Source organism: Archocentrus centrarchus, unplaced genomic scaffold (genome assembly GCF_007364275.1).
Source record: "Archocentrus centrarchus isolate MPI-CPG fArcCen1 unplaced genomic scaffold, fArcCen1 scaffold_63_ctg1, whole genome shotgun sequence".
Taxonomy (NCBI): Eukaryota; Metazoa; Chordata; class Actinopteri; order Cichliformes; family Cichlidae; genus Archocentrus; species Archocentrus centrarchus.
Genome location: NW_022060280.1, coordinates 450,345 through 473,011, shown reverse-complemented (window position 1 = coordinate 473,011; position 22,667 = coordinate 450,345). Strand labels below are relative to the sequence as shown.

General features: G+C 39.3%; 1 protein-coding gene across 1 annotated transcript in view; it reads left to right on the top strand.

Annotated features, from left to right (window-relative positions):
- The window catches only part of cacna1ba (calcium channel, voltage-dependent, N type, alpha 1B subunit, a), a 266,901-nt gene that overhangs the window by 188,134 nt on the left and 56,100 nt on the right, over positions 1 to 22,667 (top strand). Inside the window, exons 31-41 of the mRNA XM_030725575.1 lie at positions 6,149 to 6,350; positions 11,857 to 12,021; positions 13,499 to 13,609; positions 13,714 to 13,797; positions 14,364 to 14,369; positions 17,342 to 17,458; positions 17,638 to 17,703; positions 17,794 to 17,885; positions 20,566 to 20,716; positions 22,115 to 22,242; positions 22,514 to 22,610. Coding sequence (XP_030581435.1) covers positions 6,149 to 6,350; positions 11,857 to 12,021; positions 13,499 to 13,609; positions 13,714 to 13,797; positions 14,364 to 14,369; positions 17,342 to 17,458; positions 17,638 to 17,703; positions 17,794 to 17,885; positions 20,566 to 20,716; positions 22,115 to 22,242; positions 22,514 to 22,610 — 1,219 coding nt within the window. The remainder of the gene's footprint in view (positions 1 to 6,148; positions 6,351 to 11,856; positions 12,022 to 13,498; positions 13,610 to 13,713; positions 13,798 to 14,363; positions 14,370 to 17,341; positions 17,459 to 17,637; positions 17,704 to 17,793; positions 17,886 to 20,565; positions 20,717 to 22,114; positions 22,243 to 22,513; positions 22,611 to 22,667) is intronic.

Below are 22,667 nucleotides of genomic sequence, written 5' to 3'. Positions count from 1 at the left end.
GAACACAAGGTGTTAGGAGTTTGCTGAGGTATGATGGGGCCAGCCCATTTAGAGATTTAAGAACATACAATTAAATCTTAAAATCAGTCCTACTGAAGGGAGGCAAGCACAGGTGAGATATGCTGAGTTTTAGGAATTCTACTAAGAAGGCGAGCAGCTGCATTCTGGACCAATTGCAGGCGTGAAAGAGAGGACTGGTTTATACCAATGTACAGGGCATTACAGTAGGCAGGTCGAGTAGAAATAAAAGCGTGTATAACTCTTTCAAAATTATTAAAAGATAAGAAGGGCTTGACCTTAGAAAGGAGCCTCAGTTGGTAAAAGCCTGATCTCACCACAGAGTTTATCTGTTTCTCCAACTTTAGATCACAGTCTATTTTCACACCAAGGTTATTTATGGTAAATGGCAAATGGACTAGTTCTTATATAGCACTTTTCTACTCTCTCTGAGCACTCAAAGAATTTATCATGGGATCAAGTGGGGCCAGCTCCAATTTTGCTGTACTGCTCGAACCACTGGGTGTAAGTATCATGACCTCAGTCTTGCTTTCGTTACAATGCAAAAAGTTTAAAGTCATCAAGCCTTTAATGTCATTAAGACATTCAAATAACATTTTCAGTGAGCTACCATCATTTCTTTCCAGGTGCAGATAGATTTAGGAATCGTCAGCATAGAAGTGGAAGGAGATACCATATTTTTTCAAAATCAATCCTAGGGGAAGTAAATATAAAGAAAGAAAGAAAGAATCGCCTCAAAACAGAACCCTGTGGAACTCCATATAAAAGGGGGGCAGAGGAAGAAGTTGAGCCTCCAAAACTGACTCTGAAACCTTTTTCTGACAGGTATGACTTAAACCAATTCAAAGCTATGCCTTTTACCCCCACACAGTGCTCTAGATGAGAAATGAGAATACTGTGGTCAACAGTGTCAAAGACAGCTTGGAGATCTAAAGGCATTAAAATGATAGAATCCCCAGAGTTGGCAGCCAATAAAACATAATTAAAAACTCTGATTCTGTGCTGTGAAATGTCTTAAAGCCAGACTGAAACACCTCAAGTATCTAAAAAAGGTTGAAACTGCAGAAGAACCACCTTCTCTAAAATCTTAGAAATAAATGGGACCTTAGAGATTGGGCAAAAATTAGAAAGGACTGAGGTGCCAAGATTAGTTTTTTAATCAAAGGCTGTACTACTGCTTGTTTAAAGTGTAAGGGAACAACACCAGAAACAAGAATACTGTTCATAATAGACTGTATATTAGGCCTGATGGTGTCCCAAACTTTCTTGAATATACGAGTCAGAATGAGGGTCTTAGATCAGAAATTATTTTCTCAAGAAAAGGAAGATACACTGGTTCAAACTGACTGAAAACAACAGGGTATTCAACAGAAATAGATGGATCAATAGTATGAGCCAAGATGTTTGTTCGAATCATAGTAACCTTATCCACAAAGAACTGGAGAATTTTTTCGCAAGAGGCTCAAGGAAAATTAGGAGATGCGTATTGAGGGGGTTTAAGATAAGAGTTAATTGTATTAAACAAAACATGAGGTTTGTGAGAGTTATTTAAGATAATACCAGTGAGATTCTTAGTTTATTCAGCCTTTATAGCTTTCTGATAATTACGCCAGATTTCCTTGAGAGCAGTAGTTTATCCTTCTTCCATTTGTGCTCTGCCTTCTTACATTCTTGTCTAGCAGCATGAGTTATATCATTTAGCCATGGCTCAGGTTTTGGCCTAAGCCATGTGGTTTTGAAAGGAGCAATAGTATCAAGGATGTTTTTACAAAATGTGAGAAACAAGGAAGTTAGCTCCTTGGTATGTAAACACGGGGAGGGCCTCTTGGTTTCCACAACAGCATGAAACACTGAAGTAAATTGAACAGTCATTGTAGGTTTAACCATACAACAGGTGTGAGTACACTTATAAGGAATTAAGTAGAGAAGCAAAATCTCAAATAAAACTGGATTATGATCTGAGAAAACAGCTTCAGAAACAACAACATTGCTAACAGACAGACCATATGATAAAACAAAGTCTAACATGTGACCATGCACATGTGTCAGATTTAAAAAGTCTGTAAACAGTGGCTTAGTTGGACAGGAGACATGAATATTCAGATCACCCACAATTAAAACCCGGTCACAGCTCGGCACAATCCCAGCCAAGAATTTGGAAAAGTCAGTTATAAAGTCCTTGCTGTATTTTGGAACTTGATAAATAGTTGCACACAGTACTGGGTTAGATCGACTCAGCTCCAACATATATATCTCAAAGCTGGAGAATTGGACATTCTACAGTGGTTTGCAGCTATAAGTTTCCTTAAAAACCACTGCGAGTCCTCACCCTCTACCAGTTTTCTGTGGTGAGTCAAGAAACAGGCAACCAGGTGGCAAAAGGTCGAAGAAAGGGCTTAACTCACTGACCCTCAGCCAAGTCTCCGTTACAAACAGGAAATGCAGGTCATGAGATGTGAAAAATTCCTTTAGAACCGGACCAAACCTCCGTCTGGGGTGCCAGACCCAGTGGTAGGAGACTTTGGTGGTTAGCCTCCATCTGCAGTGGCGAAGTGAATGACAACAAGGAAAAAAAATCCCTCCATCGAAGCAGATAGCAGGAAACAGCCAGATGTTAGCAGACCCCATGAGACGCCAGGAGACAGAGTAGAAACGAGTTGATCCACATTCAGGTAGGAAGGCTAGTCAGATGGTAGAATGCCAGGAAGATTTTTTGGTGCCTAAAATGCCTCCTCCAGGGCAGTGAAGCCGGTCAGCGAAGAAGATAATATGGTATCCTTGCTCAAATGAAGGGAGGCCACCATTTTGCTTTGTATGGTCACAACCGTTTAAGTTTTTAGTGAGGTTTTGAATATTCGATAATTCTTGGTGAGCATACACCGTCAGAGAGCCAACATTTCTGATGACAAACAGCAAAAACAATACAAAAACAAACACAGCTGACAATAGCTGATGGCAGGCCACCTGTACCGGCGCTATCTTGCTACTGGCTATCCTTCAGCTAATTAATTGAAAAACAGGGTTTGTTCAGGATTCATAAATGTAGTCTCCTGTGAGAAATTTGACTCATTGGAAATGATTGAAAAAAAAGAAAATACCACACATGAAACTTCATCTAAATATTATGAAGGCTCTGGGATGATATTCACGCTAAAAAATGTGGATCCTGTATTCACCAGCAAAGAAACCAGCACTACAATTCATATACATTCCAAGTAAATTCAAGCTAGCACTGGGAGCCTTGAGCCATATTTGCTTATGGGCGTTTACTTTGTAGCTGATGGTTGATTGCTGCAGTGGACATTCCAGTCTCTGGTTGCATAGGTAAATCCCCTGTCATATGTCAATCAAGACTATCCTTTACTCCCAGTGGTAGAGGTGTCAAGGTTAGGAAGAGTGTAAGACTAGAGCTGCCCATTTCACTTTACTACAAGTCACTGGATTTGTTTTTTTTTTTTTTACTTTTACTGCATGGAGCACTTTGGAGCACTTTGGTTCGTGCAAAATAAAGTGATATGTCTAGCTGAAAGAAGCTCCATTCAAAATTTGCTGAGCCATGTGTCTGTGAAAGGAAGCAGACACTGGGCAGCAGGGTTTCTTTTGAGCCAAACATATTTTAACCTAGCCCTTTCAAGCTTGTCTAAAAACTGGAACTGGAAAAGAAATGGTCCAGACTGAGCAAATAAACTTATTGAGACTCTAAAATATATATCAAATTAAGCTTAAGATTTTAAATGTATACTATATAAGCTGCATTATGGTAGGTTTTTTTGAAGAGTAAGGTGGTCTTATCCACCACTGCACTGATTATGACCTTTCACTGTTAATCAGTCTCTCAAAGCTCTCCCAACTTTCTGAAAGCAAAAGAGAGACTTTTTGAATATATAAGAATATATAAGCACCAGCCCATTTACCAAGTGACTCAGACACATGCTCAAATATTGCGTTTAGACATACACATTCTCGTCTATCAGCATTAAAGACACACAGCCCTCTGATGGCAACCTTCTCATGGCAGTATAATATGGTAAAATTAATCATTTTCCTCAGATTTGCATACTTTTAAAAAAATACTTCAGAATGGCAGGAGGTTTGTGCGGGCAATAAAATAATCAGAATCAGAATCAGAATCAGAAGGTTTTTATTGCCATATGGGTGAACAGGTTCACAGCATTAGGAAATTGCTGCGGTACTTCGTGCTTACAGAAAAAAAAAAAAAAACAAAAAAAACAAAACAAAAAAAAAAAAAAAAAAACAAATAAGTATAAAAACTATAAGACAATATACAAGTATACAAATTGCAAATATACAGAGATATTAGAGCTTACAAAATATACAGTGCAGAGACTAATTAAAAGATAAAAGAATGTAGACTATATTCCACTAATATGTACATCAGTGCAATCAGACAGGTGCATAGACATAGGGTCATCAGCGTTTGTGGAGGGTGGTGGTAACAGTCTTAGGGTAATTGTTCATGAGTCCAACAGCAGAGGGGAAGAAACTGTTCTTATGGCGGGAGGTTCTGGTCCGTATGGACCGTAAGCCTCCTGCCTGAGGGGAGAGGGTCAAAAAGTCTGTGCCCAGGGTGAGAGTGGTCGGCTGTGATCCGACCTGCACGCCCCAGTGTCCTGGAGGTGTACAGGTCCTGGAGAGATGGGAGGTTACAGCCAATCACCTTCTCAGCAGAGTGCACAATGCGCTGTAGTCTCTGTTTGTCCCTAGTGGTGGCTCCAGCGTACCACACAGTGATGGAGGAGGTAAGGATGGACTCAATGATGGCAGTATAGAACTGCACCATGGTCCTTGCTGGCAAGTTGAATTTCTTCAACTGCCGCAGGAAGTACATCCTCTGCTGGGCCTTTTTGACGACAGAGGTGATGGTGGGCTCCCACTTGAGGTCCTGGGTGATGGTAGTTCCCAGGAAGCGAAAAGAGTCCACTGTGGTGATGGGGGTGTCAGTCAGGATGATGGAGGGTAGAGGGGCTGTGTGCTTCCTAAAGTCCACTATAATCTCCACTGTCTTCTGGGCGTTCAGTACCAGGTTATTGTGGCTGCACCAGGACACCAGACGTTTGACCTCCATCCTGTAGGCCGACTCGTCCCCGTCTGAGATGAGTCCGATGAGAGTCATGTCGTCTGCAAACTTAATAAGCTTGACAGACTGGTGGTCAGAGGTGCAGCAGTTGGTATACAGGGAGAAGAGCAGAGGAGAGAGGACACAGCCCTGAGGAGTGCCAGTGCTGATGGTCCGGGAGTCCGAGACATTCTTCCCCAGCCTCACGTGCTGCTTCCTGTTCATCAGGAAGTCAATGATCCACCTGCAGATGGGATCTGGCACGTTCATCTGGGACAGCTTGTCTTGGAGGAGATCAGGGATGATGGTGTTGAAGGCAGAGCTGAAGTCCACAAACAGGATCCTGGCGTAGGTTCCCTGGGAGTCCAGATGCTGTAGAATGAAGTGCAGAGTCAGGTTGATGGCGTCGTCCACAGACCTGTTGGCTCTGTAGGCAAACTGCAGGGGGTCCAGAAGGGGGGCTGTGAGGGACTTGAGGTGGGACAGCACCAGACGCTCAAATGACTTCATGACCACAGAAGTCAGTGCCACAGGTCTGTAGTCATTTAGTCCAGTGATCCTTGGCTTCTTGGGGACAGGAACAAATGCTTCATGAAGCGTTTGTTTGGGACAAATTAAAAAGCAAACAAACTAACCCTTAAAGAGGGAGAGTGGAGCAACATTTCACTAGTTGTGCAGTGACTGTGATCAGACTTATTAGGGCTGTGGATAGTCAGTTGTCTTTGGCAACTTCTTTACTGAGTAAGGACCTGCTGGCATTTTTGCTTGCTTTCAGAATGTAGTTCTGTGAGTAATTTGCTGAAAATGATGTAGAAAATGCTTGGCCAGGACTTCTTCTCAAAGTCAATTACAGTATATGCAGCTCATTTCTCATAACCTGAAAGCTTTTGTGGCCTAGTGTGGGTTGCTGTTAAAAACCCCAGCAGTAACTTTGGTAATGATAATAAACCCCCATATTGCTAATGCTGAATGTTAATTTCAACTTTATAATGCCTTTATAATGCCTAGTTTACAATAATTGTGTGGATATTTCCTTTACCTTCTTTGCTGCAGTGTTTTAAAGCACTCCGTGGATGCCACCTTTGAAGACCAGGGTCCCAGTCCAGGCTACCGGATAGAAATGTCAATCTTCTACGTAGTCTACTTTGTAGTTTTCCCTTTCTTCTTTGTCAACATCTTCGTCGCTCTGATCATCATCACCTTTCAGGAACAGGGAGACAAGGCCTTGTCTGAGTGCAGCTTGGAAAAAAATGAGGTAAACAGCTCAGAGGTTTGCAATATTACAGTAAGTACCTCATTTCTTCTTTTTTTGATAGATATCCTCAAGGATATTTGCATAAAAAACACTAAGCGATGGTTTGTCCTGTATTTTTTTTTTTTTGGCAAGAAATATTAATTATACAGTACTGTGGGGCAGCACAGTGGCGCAGTGGTTATCACTGCTCCCTCACATTCCACTTTGGTCTAGGCCCCTCCCTCTCTGCCTGTGTGGAGCTTGCATGTTCTCCCCATGTCTGCGTGGGTTTCCTCCCACAGTCCAAAGGTTAATTGGACTGTGGGTTAGGTTAACTGGAAACTCTCAATTGCCCATAGGTGTGAATGTGAGTGTGGATGTTGTCTGTCTCTCTGCGTTGGCCCTGTGACAGGCTGGCGACTGGTACAGGGTTTACCCTGCCTCTCGCCCAGTGTCACGGCATAGGCTCCAGCCCACCCGCAACCCTGAACAGGATAAGCAGAAGTGAATGGATGGATGGATGGATGTGATTATTCTGTGAAATTTTAAATATGGCTATTACTTCTAATGTTGTTGACAGTTGATTTTGCAATTTATATGCTGTTGTTAGATTTTGATCATTGCCTAGTGACACAGCCATAGCCAAAGCTGAACATTATTTGCTCAAGTAAAAAGAAAAAATATTTATTCATAACACTGATCTTGTTGCAGTGGCAGCTGTCAGATCCTATTAGAGTAGACAGCAAATTAAGTTCTTGAATTGGATATGCTGGAAGTAAGAAAATGTTCACTGTAAAAATTCGAGTAAGATCAGGTACCAAATGAGAGGTCTTCTCAGGTTTTCCTGGATGGAGAGTTCATCCATGAATGAAAGTTCTCCATTTGTCTATCCATCCATCTTCTTAGCTGCTTATCCAGTGTAGAGTTGGGGCAATGAACCCTCTTCCAGTTGACACAGAGTAAGAGGTAGCATAAATACTGGACATGTTGCCAGTCTATCACATTACTGTGTGCATGCATCCCTTTGGACTGTTGGGAGAAGCAAGAGCAAACCCATGGAGGAACAAACATGTAAACTCCACAGAGAAAAACGTTCAAACCATGAACATTATTGCTATGAGGTGACAGTGCATGGCCATCACAAAGGATGACAAGTGAGCCAGAAACAAGGTCAAGGGCGCCCAAGACTCAATCATGTGTATGGGAAGAGCTTTGTTGAAGCGAGTATTGCTTTAACCCTAACTAGTAATGAATTCATGAATTTCTTCACAAATAAAAATGTAAACATTAGAAAAAAAAATTCATAACTATCTCACAGATGTATCATTACATACAACTACTTTCAGTACTATTGATATTTATTTAGATGATTAATCTTTCTGAGTTAACTTCAGTAGTTACTTCTTTCAAACCATGAATGTGTCTATTAGACCCCATTCCTACCAGCCTAATCAAAGAAGTCCTAAAATTAAGTAATGCTTTGATCTTAAATATGATGAGTCAGTTTCTATTAATGGGCTGTATACCACAGGCCTTTAAGGTAACAAAAATAATAAGAATTAAACCATTACTTAAAAAGCTATCACTTGATCCAGCTGTCTTAGCTAATTATAGGCCAATCTCTAACCTTCCTTTTCTCTCAAAAATTCTCAAACAATAATTATAGAACACCTAATTGGTCATTTGCAGAGGAAAGGTTTATTTGAAGAGTTTCGGTTAGGTTTTAGAATTCATCACAATACAAAAACAATATTAGTCAAGGATACAAATTATCTTCCCATGGCATCTGACAGTGGACTCATCTCCATGCTTGTCCTGCTAGATTAAAGCATGCCGTAGGTATTTAAGGTACTGTGCTGCAGTGGTTTGACTCATATCTATCTAATAGACTCCAGTTTGTTCATGTTAGTGGAGAGTCTTCTTCCCACAATAATGTTAATTATAGAGGGTTCCGTGCTAGGACCAGTTCTATTTACAGCTATACATGCTTCCCATCATTCAAAGGCATAGCATTTATTTTCATTGTTATGCAGATGATACCCAATATTATTGGTCCATGAAGCCAGATGACACACACCAATTAGTTAAACTGCATGAATATCTTAAAAACATAAAGACATGGTAGAATCCACAAGGGGCACCACTGTGCTGGCAAGAATTTTTACCATGGCAATTTGTGTGACGTGACTGGGAAGTCATGGCTTTTAAGATTTCCAATTGTGTGACTTCCACATACATACTACGATCAGTTTTGCTACCAGTTACGAAAGTTCAATCATGTTACCAACAGAAAGTGTTATTTCCCCTGGTCCCATCAATCTTTGAGTGAGTATAAACAGTCAGTGATGTGTCATATGGTTAAATTAAAAGGTAAGCTGCTAATAAAGGTAGTTTTCAATGGTAGAAAGTACTTTTTCAAGATGTTTTCTTCACTGAATCAGTGCCTTTTTTTCTTACGTATGATCCATGTATGTGCATTTGGACCCAGTTTTAGGCAGTGGATCTGGTTGCCACCAATGCGGCAGCCACCAATTTAGACATTGGTGAGTGCCACAAGATGGGGCTGCAAACGTTCAAAATATGAATGAGATTGCTGAAACTTGGCATCACTTTATCACTATCACTGAATATATTTTTAAGTGTTATGCTTCAAAAAATAATTGCATCAGTATCTGAGTATTTACAAACATTTACAAATCAGGTGTTATTTTTTGCAGATGTTACACAACATTGGAAACCCTAATTTCACCACAGTCCCTACCTTTTATCAATTTTGATGATCTCAGATGATTTGTCATGGTGAAAAAAATAAACAAGCAAACAAAAAAACATTATTCTGATGACTAATGACAAAACTAGACAGGATTGCATATGCACTTCTGTAATGCAATTTCTGGGGCAAAAAAGGGCAAAAAAAAAAAAAAGACCGTCATTAGAATTGCCATATCTCAGTCAATTTTTGGAATTTTTCAGTAATTCACAAAGCTTAGTGCTTCTGAGTGTCAGGGGCTTCCATTATTACATTTTGATGAAAAGACGACTTTTAATTTTTTTTGGTGGGTACCTAGACATGGAAGACTTCTAATTTCCTGTTTCTAAATTCAGGCAAAACTGAGGTTATTGTAATCAGACCTAAAAATGTTAGAAACATGAAACATGATGTCTAACCAGATACGTACATAGTCTGGATTGCATTACCTTGGCCTCCGGTAACACTGTGAGGAAACTTGGCGACACTTTTGACCAGGAAATGTCATTCAATGTCCATATTAAACAAATATCTTGGACTGCTCGGTGTTCTAGCCAGCTAGTCAACTGTTTTCTGTTACCACAATTAGCAAGCGGTTGTCCAACAGCCACAAACCCTTCCAATCCTCCAATATGGTAAATGGTAAATGGACTAGCTCTTATATAGCGCTTTTCTACTCAGTATGAGCACTCAAAGTGCTATTACAATATCACCTGTCTGTGATTTTTTTTCTGGCTGGATTCCTGCTGCTTTGTTGCATTTTCAAAATATCTCTAAAAATAGAAACATCCTGTGTGATGCTGAAGAACTAGTTCATGCATTTTTTTACTTCCAGGGCTCGACTATTGCAATTAATTATTATCAGGTTTTCCTTAAATCTCCCTGAAATGCCATCAGTTGATCTAAAATGCTACAGCTAGAGTATAGAAAGAGAGTATATTTTCGCCATATTGGCTTCTCTACTTTGGCTCTCTGTTAAATCCAGAGTCAAATTTAAAATAATTTCTCTCACATCACACATGTCTTGATATTCAGGTCCATCTTCCCTCATTGATCTCATAATGCCATATCGCCCCAATAGAAGCACTTTGCTCTGAGACTGCTGGCTTAAGGACTTTACACACCGGACGTGTAATTTTCATTCAAATATTTCCTGTGTTAAAAATATTTTTCAGGGCAGCACGGTGGCACAGTGGTTAGCACTGCTGCCTCACAGTTAGAATACCAACTGGAAGGCCTGGGTTTGATTTCACCTTGGCCCAGGCCCCTCCCTCTCTCTTTGTGTGGAGTTTGCATGTTCTCCCCGTGTCTGCGTGGGTTTCCTTCAGGTACTCCGGTTTCCTCCAACAGTCCAAAGACATGCACTTACTGGGGTTAGGTTAATTGCAAACTCTAAATTGCCCATAGATGTGAATGAGAGCATGAGTGTGGATGTTTGTCTCTTTGTGTGAGCCCCGCGACAGGCTGGCGACCTGTACAGGGTGTACCCCGCCTCTCGCCCTGTGTCAGCTGGGATAGGCTGACAGCTGGGATAGACCCTAAACTGCATAAGCGGAAGTGAATGGATGGATGGATGAAAATATTTTTCAGACTTGCCTTTTCTTAATGCAGCCATTCACACCAACCATGTCATTTCACAGGATGAATTTGCGGCAATTATTTTTTCGGATCAAGTTAGAATTTTCTGACTTTCACATGCAAATAAACTGATCTGAGCATGTGAGCATGTGAACATGTGAGCTTATAGTGCAAAATGCACACCGATGTACTGAATATACAGTTATATGGGAACAGTAAAATAATACCATTTTATCTCAGACACACAATTAGATGCTGCTACAGGTCAGTCGGCTCTCTGAAATTATTTTCTGCCTCATCACATTAGAGCCCAACTCTGCCAACAACAGCTCAAACAGTTTTCAGGCCCCTCTCCTATGGAACCAATTCCCAGTTTGGATTAAGGAGACAGACATCCTTTCTGCTTTTAAGATTAGGCTTAAATCTTTCCTTTTTGATCAAGCGTATATTTAGGGCTGGATCAGGTAACCCTGAACCTCCCTAGGCCCAAGTTGCTGGGGGTTCCCATGATGCATTGAGTGTTTCTTCTTCCCTCACCTCTTGAGTAAAGTGGTGTGAACGGAAAGAGAGTGACTCTTTCCTTTCACACCACTTTACTCATTTAATCATTAATTGTTACGAATCTCTGGCTTTCTTCCACTGTGTTTTTGTCCTGTCTCACTTCCCTCACCCCCAACTGGTTGCGGCAGATGGCTGCCCTTCCCTGAGCCTGGTTATGCCAGAGGGTTCTTCCTTTTAAAAGGGGGTTTTTCCTTCCCACTGCATCGAGTGCCTCTTCATAGGTGGTTGTCTGATTGTTGGGGTTTTTGGTTTATTATAGTAGGGTCTTAACAATATAAAATGTCTTAAGGTGACTTGTGATTTTGTGATTTGGTGCTACAAAGAATTTAATTTAATTTAAATGCATTGACTTGAGCTGGGGGCACTACAGTGGCACAGTGGTTAACACTGGTGCCTCACAGCAACAAGGTCTTGGTGTTTAAATCCACCATCAGGATAGGAATTGATTCTATGTGGAGTTGGCACCTGAAATAGACTCTTGAGTGACCCTGAATTGGATAAACAGATGAAAATGGATGGATCAATTTAATTAATTTCTAACTAATTTATACTTTTATCTACAAGGTAGTGAGTACCAAAGTTCCTTTCAAACAATGAAAACAGTGAAATAGATATTTATTTTTGTTTTGTTTTTTGCAGAGGGCTTGCATTGACTTTGCCATAAATGCCAAACCGCTGACACGTTACATGCCTGAGAACACACAGTCCTTCCAGTACAGGATGTGGAAGTTTGTGGTGTCAGCTCCGTTTGAGTACTCCATCATGATCATGATCGCTCTCAACACTGTGGTACTCATGATGAAGGTAAGAGAGCATATGAATAATATAATGCACGTATAGCTGGTTTAACTGTAGGGCTTAATGAAATCAGTCTTGGATTCATGAACAAAATGTTTACAGGCAATTATTTCTTTATTGTGGTATGTGAAGCTATTGCCTGCAGCCATTAGTGGAGATAGTTGATTTGCATTTGTGTAGCTCCCAGCATTTTAATTTACAAGTGAACTTCTTTCTTCTTTCACTTCTCCAATTCGCTGTCATGGTTGGGGAGTGGGAGGTGTCCAGTATATCCACTATCTCTCCTCTGTACATGTCCAAACCATCTCAACCTTGCCTCTTTTATTTTCTCTCCAAACTTCTCAACCTGAGCTGTCCCTCTGATATACTAATTTCTAATCTTGTCCATCCTGTTCACTCCTAATGAAAATCTTAGCATTTTCATTTCTGCCACCTCCAGCTCAGCCTCCTGTCAAACCATTCATCGTAGCAGGCGACAGTACCAAGTGTATTGTAAACCTTCCCTCTCACTCTGGTTGCTATCCTTATGTCACTAATTCAATTCTATTCAGTTTTATTTCCTAGTGCTAAATCACAACAAAGTTGCCTCAAGAGGCATTATATTGAAAGTTAAAGACCCTGCATAAAGTCACAAAGCCATATTAGCTTCTCTTCATTGGCTGTCTTTTAAATCCAGAATTAAATTTAGAAATTCTTTCTCTCACATCACACAAGTCTTGAATAATCAGGCCCCATCTTCCCCTAAAGATCTCATAGTACCATATTACCCCAATAGAAGCACTTCACTCTCAGGCTGCTAGCTTACTTGTAGTTCCTAGTGTATTTTAAACATAGAATAATCACCCCTGAAGGTAGGAATAGGAATAACAGATGGGTTCAAGGCAGGAGTCTCCACAGACTATAATGTTTGCAGATGACATTGTGATCTTAGTGAGAGCAGGGAGCAGATGAAAGAGATTCTGGAAAGGTGGAGAAATAAAAATCAGTAGAAGCAAGGCAGAATGCATTTGTGAATGAGAGGAAGACAGGTATGACAGTGAACATTGAAAGAGCAGAGATAGTGAAGGTAGATGAGTTTAAACCTTAAATGTTATCTGGACCAGATGCCTTTCCACTTTTCATTCTCTTCATAGCTGCCCTCACTTCCTCCTTACTGCACTTTATGATTCATTAATTGTCCTCCATCTGTCCTTCTCTCTCTCTCTTGTTTTCTACATTCATCAGCTCCTCATTTATATCCTTAATCACCCTACCCTGCTGTACATCCTTTTCAGTGTGATCTATCTGCCTAGCCAACTGGTACAAGTCTTACATGACTGCAGTGTTTCCATCTGTTTAAAAATGTTCTTATGTTGAGCACTAGTGGCTATAGTCTGTATATAATGGACACAGAAAAAAAGGCAGACTGACATTCACTTTTCAGTGAGAAAAGAAAATCATCAGGAACGCGTACCTTAAAATATCCTTTGCCCTTCTCTTCCAGTTCTACGGAGCTCCAGAGTTCTATGAAGCGATGCTGAAGAACCTCAACATAGTGTTTACCACTCTCTTCTCTCTGGAGTGTATTCTCAAGATCATTGCTTTTGGGCCACTAGTGGGTAACAGTTACAAAGCAACTATAAATGCATTGAGAGGTATAATACAGCTCATGATATATATATATATATATATATTTTTTTTTTTACTGATATTCTTCAGAGCTACCTAAAGGACGCCTGGAACGTTTTTGACTTTGTGACAGTATTGGGCAGCATTACTGACATCCTGGTGACTGAAATCAATGTAAGAGCACCTTTTTCCACCCACTTCACCCCTCACTTTGATATTGATATTGAAGTGAGGGGGCTGATATTCACAAGATTACAGTTAAAGAAATCCACTGGTGTATAGCAAGCAAGCTAACTAGCCACTGGCCAGTCACATGGTAGGGTCCAGAGAGGCTGATTTCTTCACAGTTGGGGAGAGCAAAGGAATGTGAGCCATTTATTTTTTATAGCATGGATTTATTACAGAGGACTGACACAGGTATTTCTCTGAATCCACCTCAGAGAGTCATCTTTAATGTATGGTATTCAATTGAACAATATTCCATGTTTTTAGACAGTTTCTTTATTCATTCCAGACGTTTCAGTGTACTTACCTCTGTACACATGTATTTTGAAGAATGATTTTGAATGATTTGCATGTATGTGTATGTGTGTATTTGTTTACTTGTATCATTTTATGCTGTGCAACATGACTGTTCGTGTTCTCTTGTCTCTCCTTTCTCCTTCTTCCTGTCTTTCTCCATGTTTGTTGTTGGTTGTCATCACCGGTGTTGCCATGGCATGGTTCAAAAACATCACTAGACTACGGTGAGTGAGTTTTGGTAAATAAAATGAATATGAATCATAAATATAATAATAATCGCTAATAAACTCTTGTATTCTGTACTTCTTGTACTCTGGTACTTTGGATGGGCAGCATGGTGATGCAGTGGTTAGCATTGTTGCCTCACAGCAAGTAGGTCTGGGTTCAAATCCTATGGCTGTATGGCTGAGGGAGTGTGAACCCAAATGCTGGACATGGGAGGAAAGACTTTAAAGTGAAACAGCTTTATTGCTGTAGGTGCTTCTCAAAAATACAAACATAAATAACACAGGCTAAACTAGGACTTGAAACAGCTAATGCTGAAGTTATTCCTCAAAAGTACCGAATATCAAATAACACAAAAGAAATTCAAAGGACACACTGCCAAGTAGGGAAGGTACCATGAGGGAAGATGTGACACCGAATTAAAGAGAAGTGAGGACTTAAATACACACAAGGCAATTAGGAAGAGGGGAGTACAGGTGAACAGAATTAGACTAACAAAACAAGGGAAGCAAAACAGAACGCAATGCACATGGGACAAGGATTGTCAAAATAAGACAGGAAGTGACCAAACCTAAACAAACGTGAACTTAACACAATACAGGGAAGCAGGTACACAGAAGAATTACAAACACAAGAAGCTGCGGATAAAACATAGAGACAGGGGCAAGACTAGAGTAGAAACAGAAATGTGGACTTGACACAACACAGGGAGCAAACTAAATATAAAACACATGAGACAAGGGATACAGAGGGACAAAACAGACACTGGATCATGGAGACACGGGAATCACAAGAATTTCATACAACTAACGAGAACTAATAACAGGATTAAAGAAACTATAACAAACTGAGAATCTAAACTTTAAATAAACTTAGAAACCCAGAAGACATACAACAATAACAGAACCTAAGTGAAAAAAACACAAAACTACTAAAAACCTAAATACAGTCTACAAAGGGGAAAAACCAGGTCTTCAGAAATTATATTAAAATATCAACACTAAAGATATAAATAGCAGAACTCAAACAACCATCATAATCAGTCAAGGCTGAGCCCTTCTTGGTGTGGAACATAACAAGAATGTCTAAATAGGAAAATATGCTTAACCAAGGCAAGGAACTCAAAATACTGGGCTAAAGTCCCAGGACCATGACCAATCCACCTTGGCCCAGGCCCTTCTGTTTTGGTTTTCTCCGGGTACTCTGATTTCTTCCTATAGTCCAAAGACATGCACTTAGTGGGGTTAGGTTAATTGGGGATTTGAAATTGCCTATATATGTGAATGTGAGTGTGAATGGTTGTCTGTCTCTCTGTGTTAGCCCTGCAACAGGCTGGTGACCTGTACAAAGTGTACCCCCCTAATGACCCTGAAAAGGATAAGCAGAAGCGAATGGATGGATTTTAAGATCACAAGTGGTTTTAGTTACTTACTGTATGTACTGAAATTCACAAAGTGAAATGTGTTGTCTTTCACATCACCCTTTAACCAGTTATGGTAGATGACTGCCTGCCCCTTATTGAGCTTGGTTCTGTTGGAGATCTGTTTTTGTCCTTCCCATTGTCTGTCATCTGATTATTGAGGTTTTCTCTGTAATATTGTAGGATCTTTACCTTGCAATATAAAGCACTTTGAGGTGACTGTTGTTGTGACCTGGTACTACTGGCTAATTTAATTGAGCTTTTATAGAAATAGTAATAATGCAAATTATTTTTGCCTACTGAATGCTGTTGTAGAAGTTCCCACAAACATGTAGCATTTACAGGTTGCTTTCTTTTGTTCATCTCAGACCAGCTCGATAGGATTTCAGTCTGCAGTCTGTGTAGCTCTACCATTGTTTGAGACAACTGTCTGTGAGTCTTGATCTAGAAAACATCCCAGAGCCATCACTATGATAAAGATATGTTGATTACTTAAAATAAATACTCTTAATGGGCTTATAGTGTACTTAAAAATAGTACAAGAACTTACTTATTATTATTTTAAATTAAAAAAGAAGCATGAATGAAATAATGAATATAACAACTAGCTAACTAGCTCCTACGTGGTTTGCATGAACTTGAAAGTTGTTTTGGACAAAAGCAACAAAATGGAGCATATTAGATAAAAGCATATTATAAAATACATCAATAGAACAAACAGCTAATAATTCCTGCCAAGCATAATGTTTTTTTTTTATGATTTATGTATGTATTTTTTAATGATTTATGATTAGAAAATTTATTAAAGGGTTTACCCTCAAATATGAGATAAGTACCTCTCATACGGATGGTGATTATTTCAAATCTGTCAGTTTCAAATCTGTCATTGAGGAATTTTATATACAAGCTCAGCAGAACAAGCCAAGATGACGTAAGTGAATTATTTATTAGTGCAATAGGCTTGAGAAGGTATTTAGAAATTCGATAATATTATTTCGAATTAATAAAAGTATGATGCCATCAGAAATGCACAGTTGTCTTTTAAACTGACATACGAATTGTGATGTTTTGTAGTTTATTGGAAAAGTAGAGAGCTAGAGTGTTTTTGGTTTCAGTCACGATGATAAAGGTGAACCACTATTTGCATAAAGAAAGTAGAAAGAGGGCAAACTACCAGACTATCTGTTCATTCCACTGCTGTCTAGGTAGCTCGACTATCATGGCAGCAAGTGTCACCATATCCAACATGACTCTATAGAAGAGTACTTATATTCTTACACACATGCTGCAATTAAGGATGTTTATAGAAAATCATTTCCAAGTTGATTCAACAGAAATTAATATTTAGACCCATCAGCTTCCAAGTCTGGCTAACTTTAGCAGTGTTAGCACCAACATCCTTCTTTTCTTAGAGGTCCACATGCCTGGACTAAGCGTGAATAATGGTTTGAGTAATTACATGTCACTACTGGGGCTGACTTTTATTGTGTATTTTCACTGAGTGATGACGTATGGTTTATGAATGATCCATGTCCTGTCTGTGTCTAACAGGACAGGCTGCTGAACCTAAGCTTCCTGAGGCTCTTTAGAGCTGCTCGACTTATCAAGCTGCTAAGGCAGGGCTATACCATCCGCATTCTGCTATGGACCTTCGTTCAGTCCTTTAAGGTGCTTATACACAATACAGTGCTCACACATTAGCCCTAGCCCTGAGATTCATATTTCACATACACTCCCAAAGTTGCATACAGTAATATCCTGCATACATACACTTTCACACTGGCTAGAAGAATTCAGAGTGGATATTAATAATTAAGTGTGTTTTGGTTTCCTGTTCTTCCCTTTAGGCCCTGCCTTATGTTTGTCTGCTGATCGCCATGCTGTTCTTTATCTACGCTATCATTGGAATGCAGGTGTGTGATTCTACCCTCTCGGAGAATCTGATATTCTTACAGTGATTCACCCTTACAATGTTGTGGCTTGAATCTGTGTCTCTGCTGTAGGTGTTTGGCAACATTAAGCTGAATGATGATACGGCTATCAATCGCCACAACAACTTCCGCACGTTCCTTCAGGCTCTAATGCTGCTGTTCAGGTATACATAGCTTTAATATATACATTTCATAAGCAAATGAAAACATTTTTTGTTACATTGTCGGATGCTTGGATGAGGTCACTGTATGTAAAAGTGATCCCTGTGAATCAAAACCAGACTCCTCTAAAGACACTCTTTCACACAGTTTTTTGACTCTTGGATCTTTACAAGAGTGGATATCCCTAATCTGGTCATCTCAGGCACACAGCTCTTGCTTTCTTTATTCTTTATTAATTCTCTTTAGTCCCCTCTCGAGGTAAAAGAAAAAATATACACAAAAAAGGCAGAGGGTCATTCAATCCACAGCATAACAAAACAAAACAAAACAAAAGAATTAAATACATCTATATAACACATTTTCTTTACAAATATTGCAAGTTTATGATGCACAATAATGTCTTTAGAGTTAAACAACATCTCAACATCTTATATATATTTCGTCTCAACCTTAAATATACAGGCAGATATTTCTGTCTTTGCAACTTAAAATAACTACATTCAAATAAATAATGATACTCATCTCCAAGCTTTTCCAAGCTACAGAGTGCACATAAAAAACATATCCAGCACCATAAAATCTGTCTGTAACTATTGGAATACCACTGGCATCACACATAAACCTTGCCAAATAACACCAAACAGAACCATCTAAATTACACAAATAATTTTCTAGTTGGAACTCTTGCTTAAATATTCTATAATTTAGGCAGAGGCTATTGTTTAAACATGTCAGATTTCCAATTTTGTATCATCTCAACTGCTGCTTATATGTATTCACCACTTTGGTATATCCCCATAAATAAATAAAATAAAATCCTGTGTAATCAAATATTTGCTTAGTAGCTTCACAATCCACTATGATTCAAAAACAATTTCTTTTGAAGACTAAACATAAGAAAGGATCATTTCTACCTATTGCCTTCCAATAATCTACACCAAAAACCATTCATCCTACATTCAACTATCTTCATCAATGGAAAACTATCCACTTCTCCACATACAGCACAATTTACAGTGTTTTTTATTTAACTTAAGTAGTGTTGGGGTTTTATTTTTTACCCAAAGAATAAAATGACAAATGGACAAATGTTTAAAAGTAAACTCCAGGAAATTAATTAATAAACAGTGGCTGAAGCAAACAACAGACAATTTAATAAATAAATAAATAAATACGTTAAGCATCAGAAAGTGCCTGACTAACTTCTCAGTCTCAGTGCATCTTATCCGGGAGGTTCGGCCACAGTACATACAATTTAAAGCATTACCATGTTCTGGGCAGCACAGTGGAGCAGTGGTTAGCACTGCTGCCTCACAGTTAGAATAACATCTGAAAGGTCTGGGTTTGATTCCACCTTGGCCCAGGCCTCTTCCTCTCTCTGTGTGGAGTTTGCATGTTCTCCCCATGCTTGCGTGGGTTTCCTCCCACAGTCCAAAGACAATGCAGTTAATGGGGTTTGGTTAACTGCTAAACTGCCCATGAATGGTTGTCTGTTTTTTTTGTGTGACAACCTGGCGACCTGTGCAGGGTGTACCCTGCATCTTGCCCAATGTCAGCCGGGATAGGCTCCAGCCCCCTGCGACCCTGAACAGGATAAGATGATGCTGGATAAGATGATTTAATTTTAATATATAGTCATAACATTATCTCAAGACATAAATAACAGAAATAGAAATAACATAGTACATAGCACATGATACTACTGATTTCTCTTGATCAGACATAACAAGATCAAGAGCAATCCAAAAAAAACCCCCAACAATTTCATTCGCTATTACAAATAGCAAATATAAGGCACGAAAGTCTCTACCTCTCTGCTCAGTGTTCAGTGAGTCTTCAGTTTCATCTGACCTGAAGATGACTGCTGCTTTACTGTAACACAGAGCAGGAACACACTCCAGAAATAACTCAGCACAGTCATTCTGCTTCATAGATAATTAATTGGGGATTTAAATTTAGTAGGTGTCTTGAACAATTTGTGTTCTATTGTACATTTGCCTATGGCCAAATTTAGTCATGTCTTCTGGGAAGTGTATGGAGTTATATTTTTTAATCAAAAGCTGTGCATGAAAAAAAACATAATCACTAACAAATAAGTGAATTTCATGAGCACAGGTATTCATTGTCCCTTAAATTCCTTGCATATAAATTCAAAAGCCCCTGGATGTAGAACTCAACAACCATCTACACAAAGAAGCCACTGTGCATGGAGCTGTTGAGTTCTGACTGTAGGGTCTTTACAATATAAAGTGCCTTGAGGTACCTTGAGATGACTGTTGTTGAGCTATATAAATGAAATGGAATCAAACTGAATTGAGCCCCTCTCAAATGGCTGCACTCTTCACTCTATGTCTCTATGTCTTTCATCACTACCTAAAGCTTGTGATCATAGGTGAATATAGGCATGTAGATCCACTGGTAAGCTGACAGCTTTTAAGCTCAGCTTTCCCTTTACCACAACTGAGCGTTACAGTGTCCGCATCACTGCAACCGCAGCCCTAATCCATCTGTCCCTTAAATACGCACAGATACCTAAGCAGCATTTAAGAAATGTCTTGTGCATCCAAAGTAATATAATTTCATTATAAATTTTCCTTCACCAAAAAAATCACATCACATAAAAAAAACAACATTTGTTTCTCTCTCTGCTCTTCTCATTTCTTGCTCTCTATGATGAATCAGGAGTGCAACTGGGGAGGCCTGGCATGAAATCATGTTATCGTGTTTGAGTCATCGAACATGTGACGACGAATCAAGGATCCACGAGAAAGAGTGTGGCAGTGATTTTGCCTACTTCTACTTTGTCTCCTTCATCTTCCTTTGCTCTTTCCTGGTCAGTACTGAAACACACCTAAATGTAACCTAAATGTATATGCTAGATGATTGTGAAATTAGTCACTGTATATTTTCAATCAGGTCAAACTATAGTGTCTAACGAGGCCATAGTGTACGCAATATCAGTGTGTTATGTTGTTTTGAAGTCAGTTTATTTATTGCTGGAATGACAGGTAACAGAGTTGATAGCACCTCTTCATTCTGCTATTTCATAATACTTACATTTGAAGTACATCAATACGTTAACATGTATTGCATTATTTCTCAGATGAATCAGCACTTGCCATTGAGTGTATCAGTACATGATTTTATTCACTATTAACATAAGCACAACCAGTTTTCTAGCTGTTTGTTTTGTTACAGATACCTGATATGTATCACTTATACAGGATACTTATTTAAATTAAAAATGTGGGTCTTTAACCCAAAATACATCACAGCAAACAGTCGCATCAAGGCACTTTATATTTATAAGGTAAAGACCCCATAATAATTACAGAGAAAACCCAACAGTCAAAACGACCCCCTATGAGCAAGCACTGGGTGACTGGGAAGGAAAAACTCCCTTTCTAACAGGAAGAAACCTCCATCAGAACCAGGCTCAGTGAGGGATAGTCCTCTGCTATAACTGGTTGGGGCTGAGGGGACATGCTGTGGAAGAGAGACAATTATTAATAATAACTAATGATTAAATGCAGAGTGGGGTATAAACAGAGAAAAAGTGGTGAATGAAAAGAAACACTATCATAGGAATCCCCCCCAGCAGTCTAGACCTATTGCAGCATAACTAAAGGATGGTTCAGGGTCACCTGATCCAGTCCTAACTATAAGCTTTATCATAAAGGAAAGTTTAAAGTTTAAGCCTAATCTTAAAAATAGAGAGAGTGTCTTTCTGCAGTATGACGGTAGAGATGGAACTCATAACCTTGGTTTGCAGTATCTACGTGGTCAGTTATAATAATGTAATAGGAGACTCACTTAAAGTAATCTGGAGTACTCAGATTTGAAGTCTAGTTGATTTGATTTAATACATAAATTACTCAGTAGCAACTAGTAGACAGTTGTAGGGTTATAGACAGATCAAAGAAATAATACAGCAAAACTGTTCTGCTGCTACAACTGTGGAACAGGGTTCCATTAAAGTCTGAAATTAAATATTTTTGTAAATTTGCTCTTGGTATTAAATTTGCAGTTGGTGTGTTTGAGACTCATGACCAGTAATATTCTGTATTGCTGTGGCTACATGTCCCTTTGTGCTTTTTGGTTATATTTATTTATATTACATGTTTTTTTGTAGTTATATGACCTGCTAGGGGGCACTGAACCAATATTATTTTGTATGGTTCCAACCAGATCAAAACACAAATCTAATCATTACCTGATGTCTGTTTTCTAGATGCTGAACCTATTTGTAGCTGTCATAATGGATAACTTTGAGTATCTGACCAGAGACTCATCCATCCTGGGGCCTCATCACCTTGATGAGTTTATCCGGGTTTGGGCCGAGTATGACCCTGCTGCTTGGTATGTTCAAGCTTCCCTCTGGGCCCCAGAGAATATAATACACAGTAAAGTGGAGGGGAAAACTCTATAGCCTTACTCCTCTCTTCCCTGTTTGTGACTATGGTGACTGAACAAGGTCTTATGTGCAGACCTCATTCTTGTACCTTGTTGTTTGCAGTCAGCCCTCTGATGATTATTGGTTTGGGTTTTTCTTTTTTTTTTGGTTTGGATTGGGTTTTTTTTTAAGCTGTCCTGAATGTTTGTTTATTTATGTGCTTGTTCTTTTTCGCAGCGGACGGATTTCCTATAAGGATATGTACAATTTGTTACGTGTTATCTCACCCCCCCTTGGCTTAGGGAAGAACTGCCCTAATAGGGTAGCATACAAGGTTTGCAAATACCAGATATTTCCATCACTAGGGTGCTTTGTGTACCTCTATGCCAAG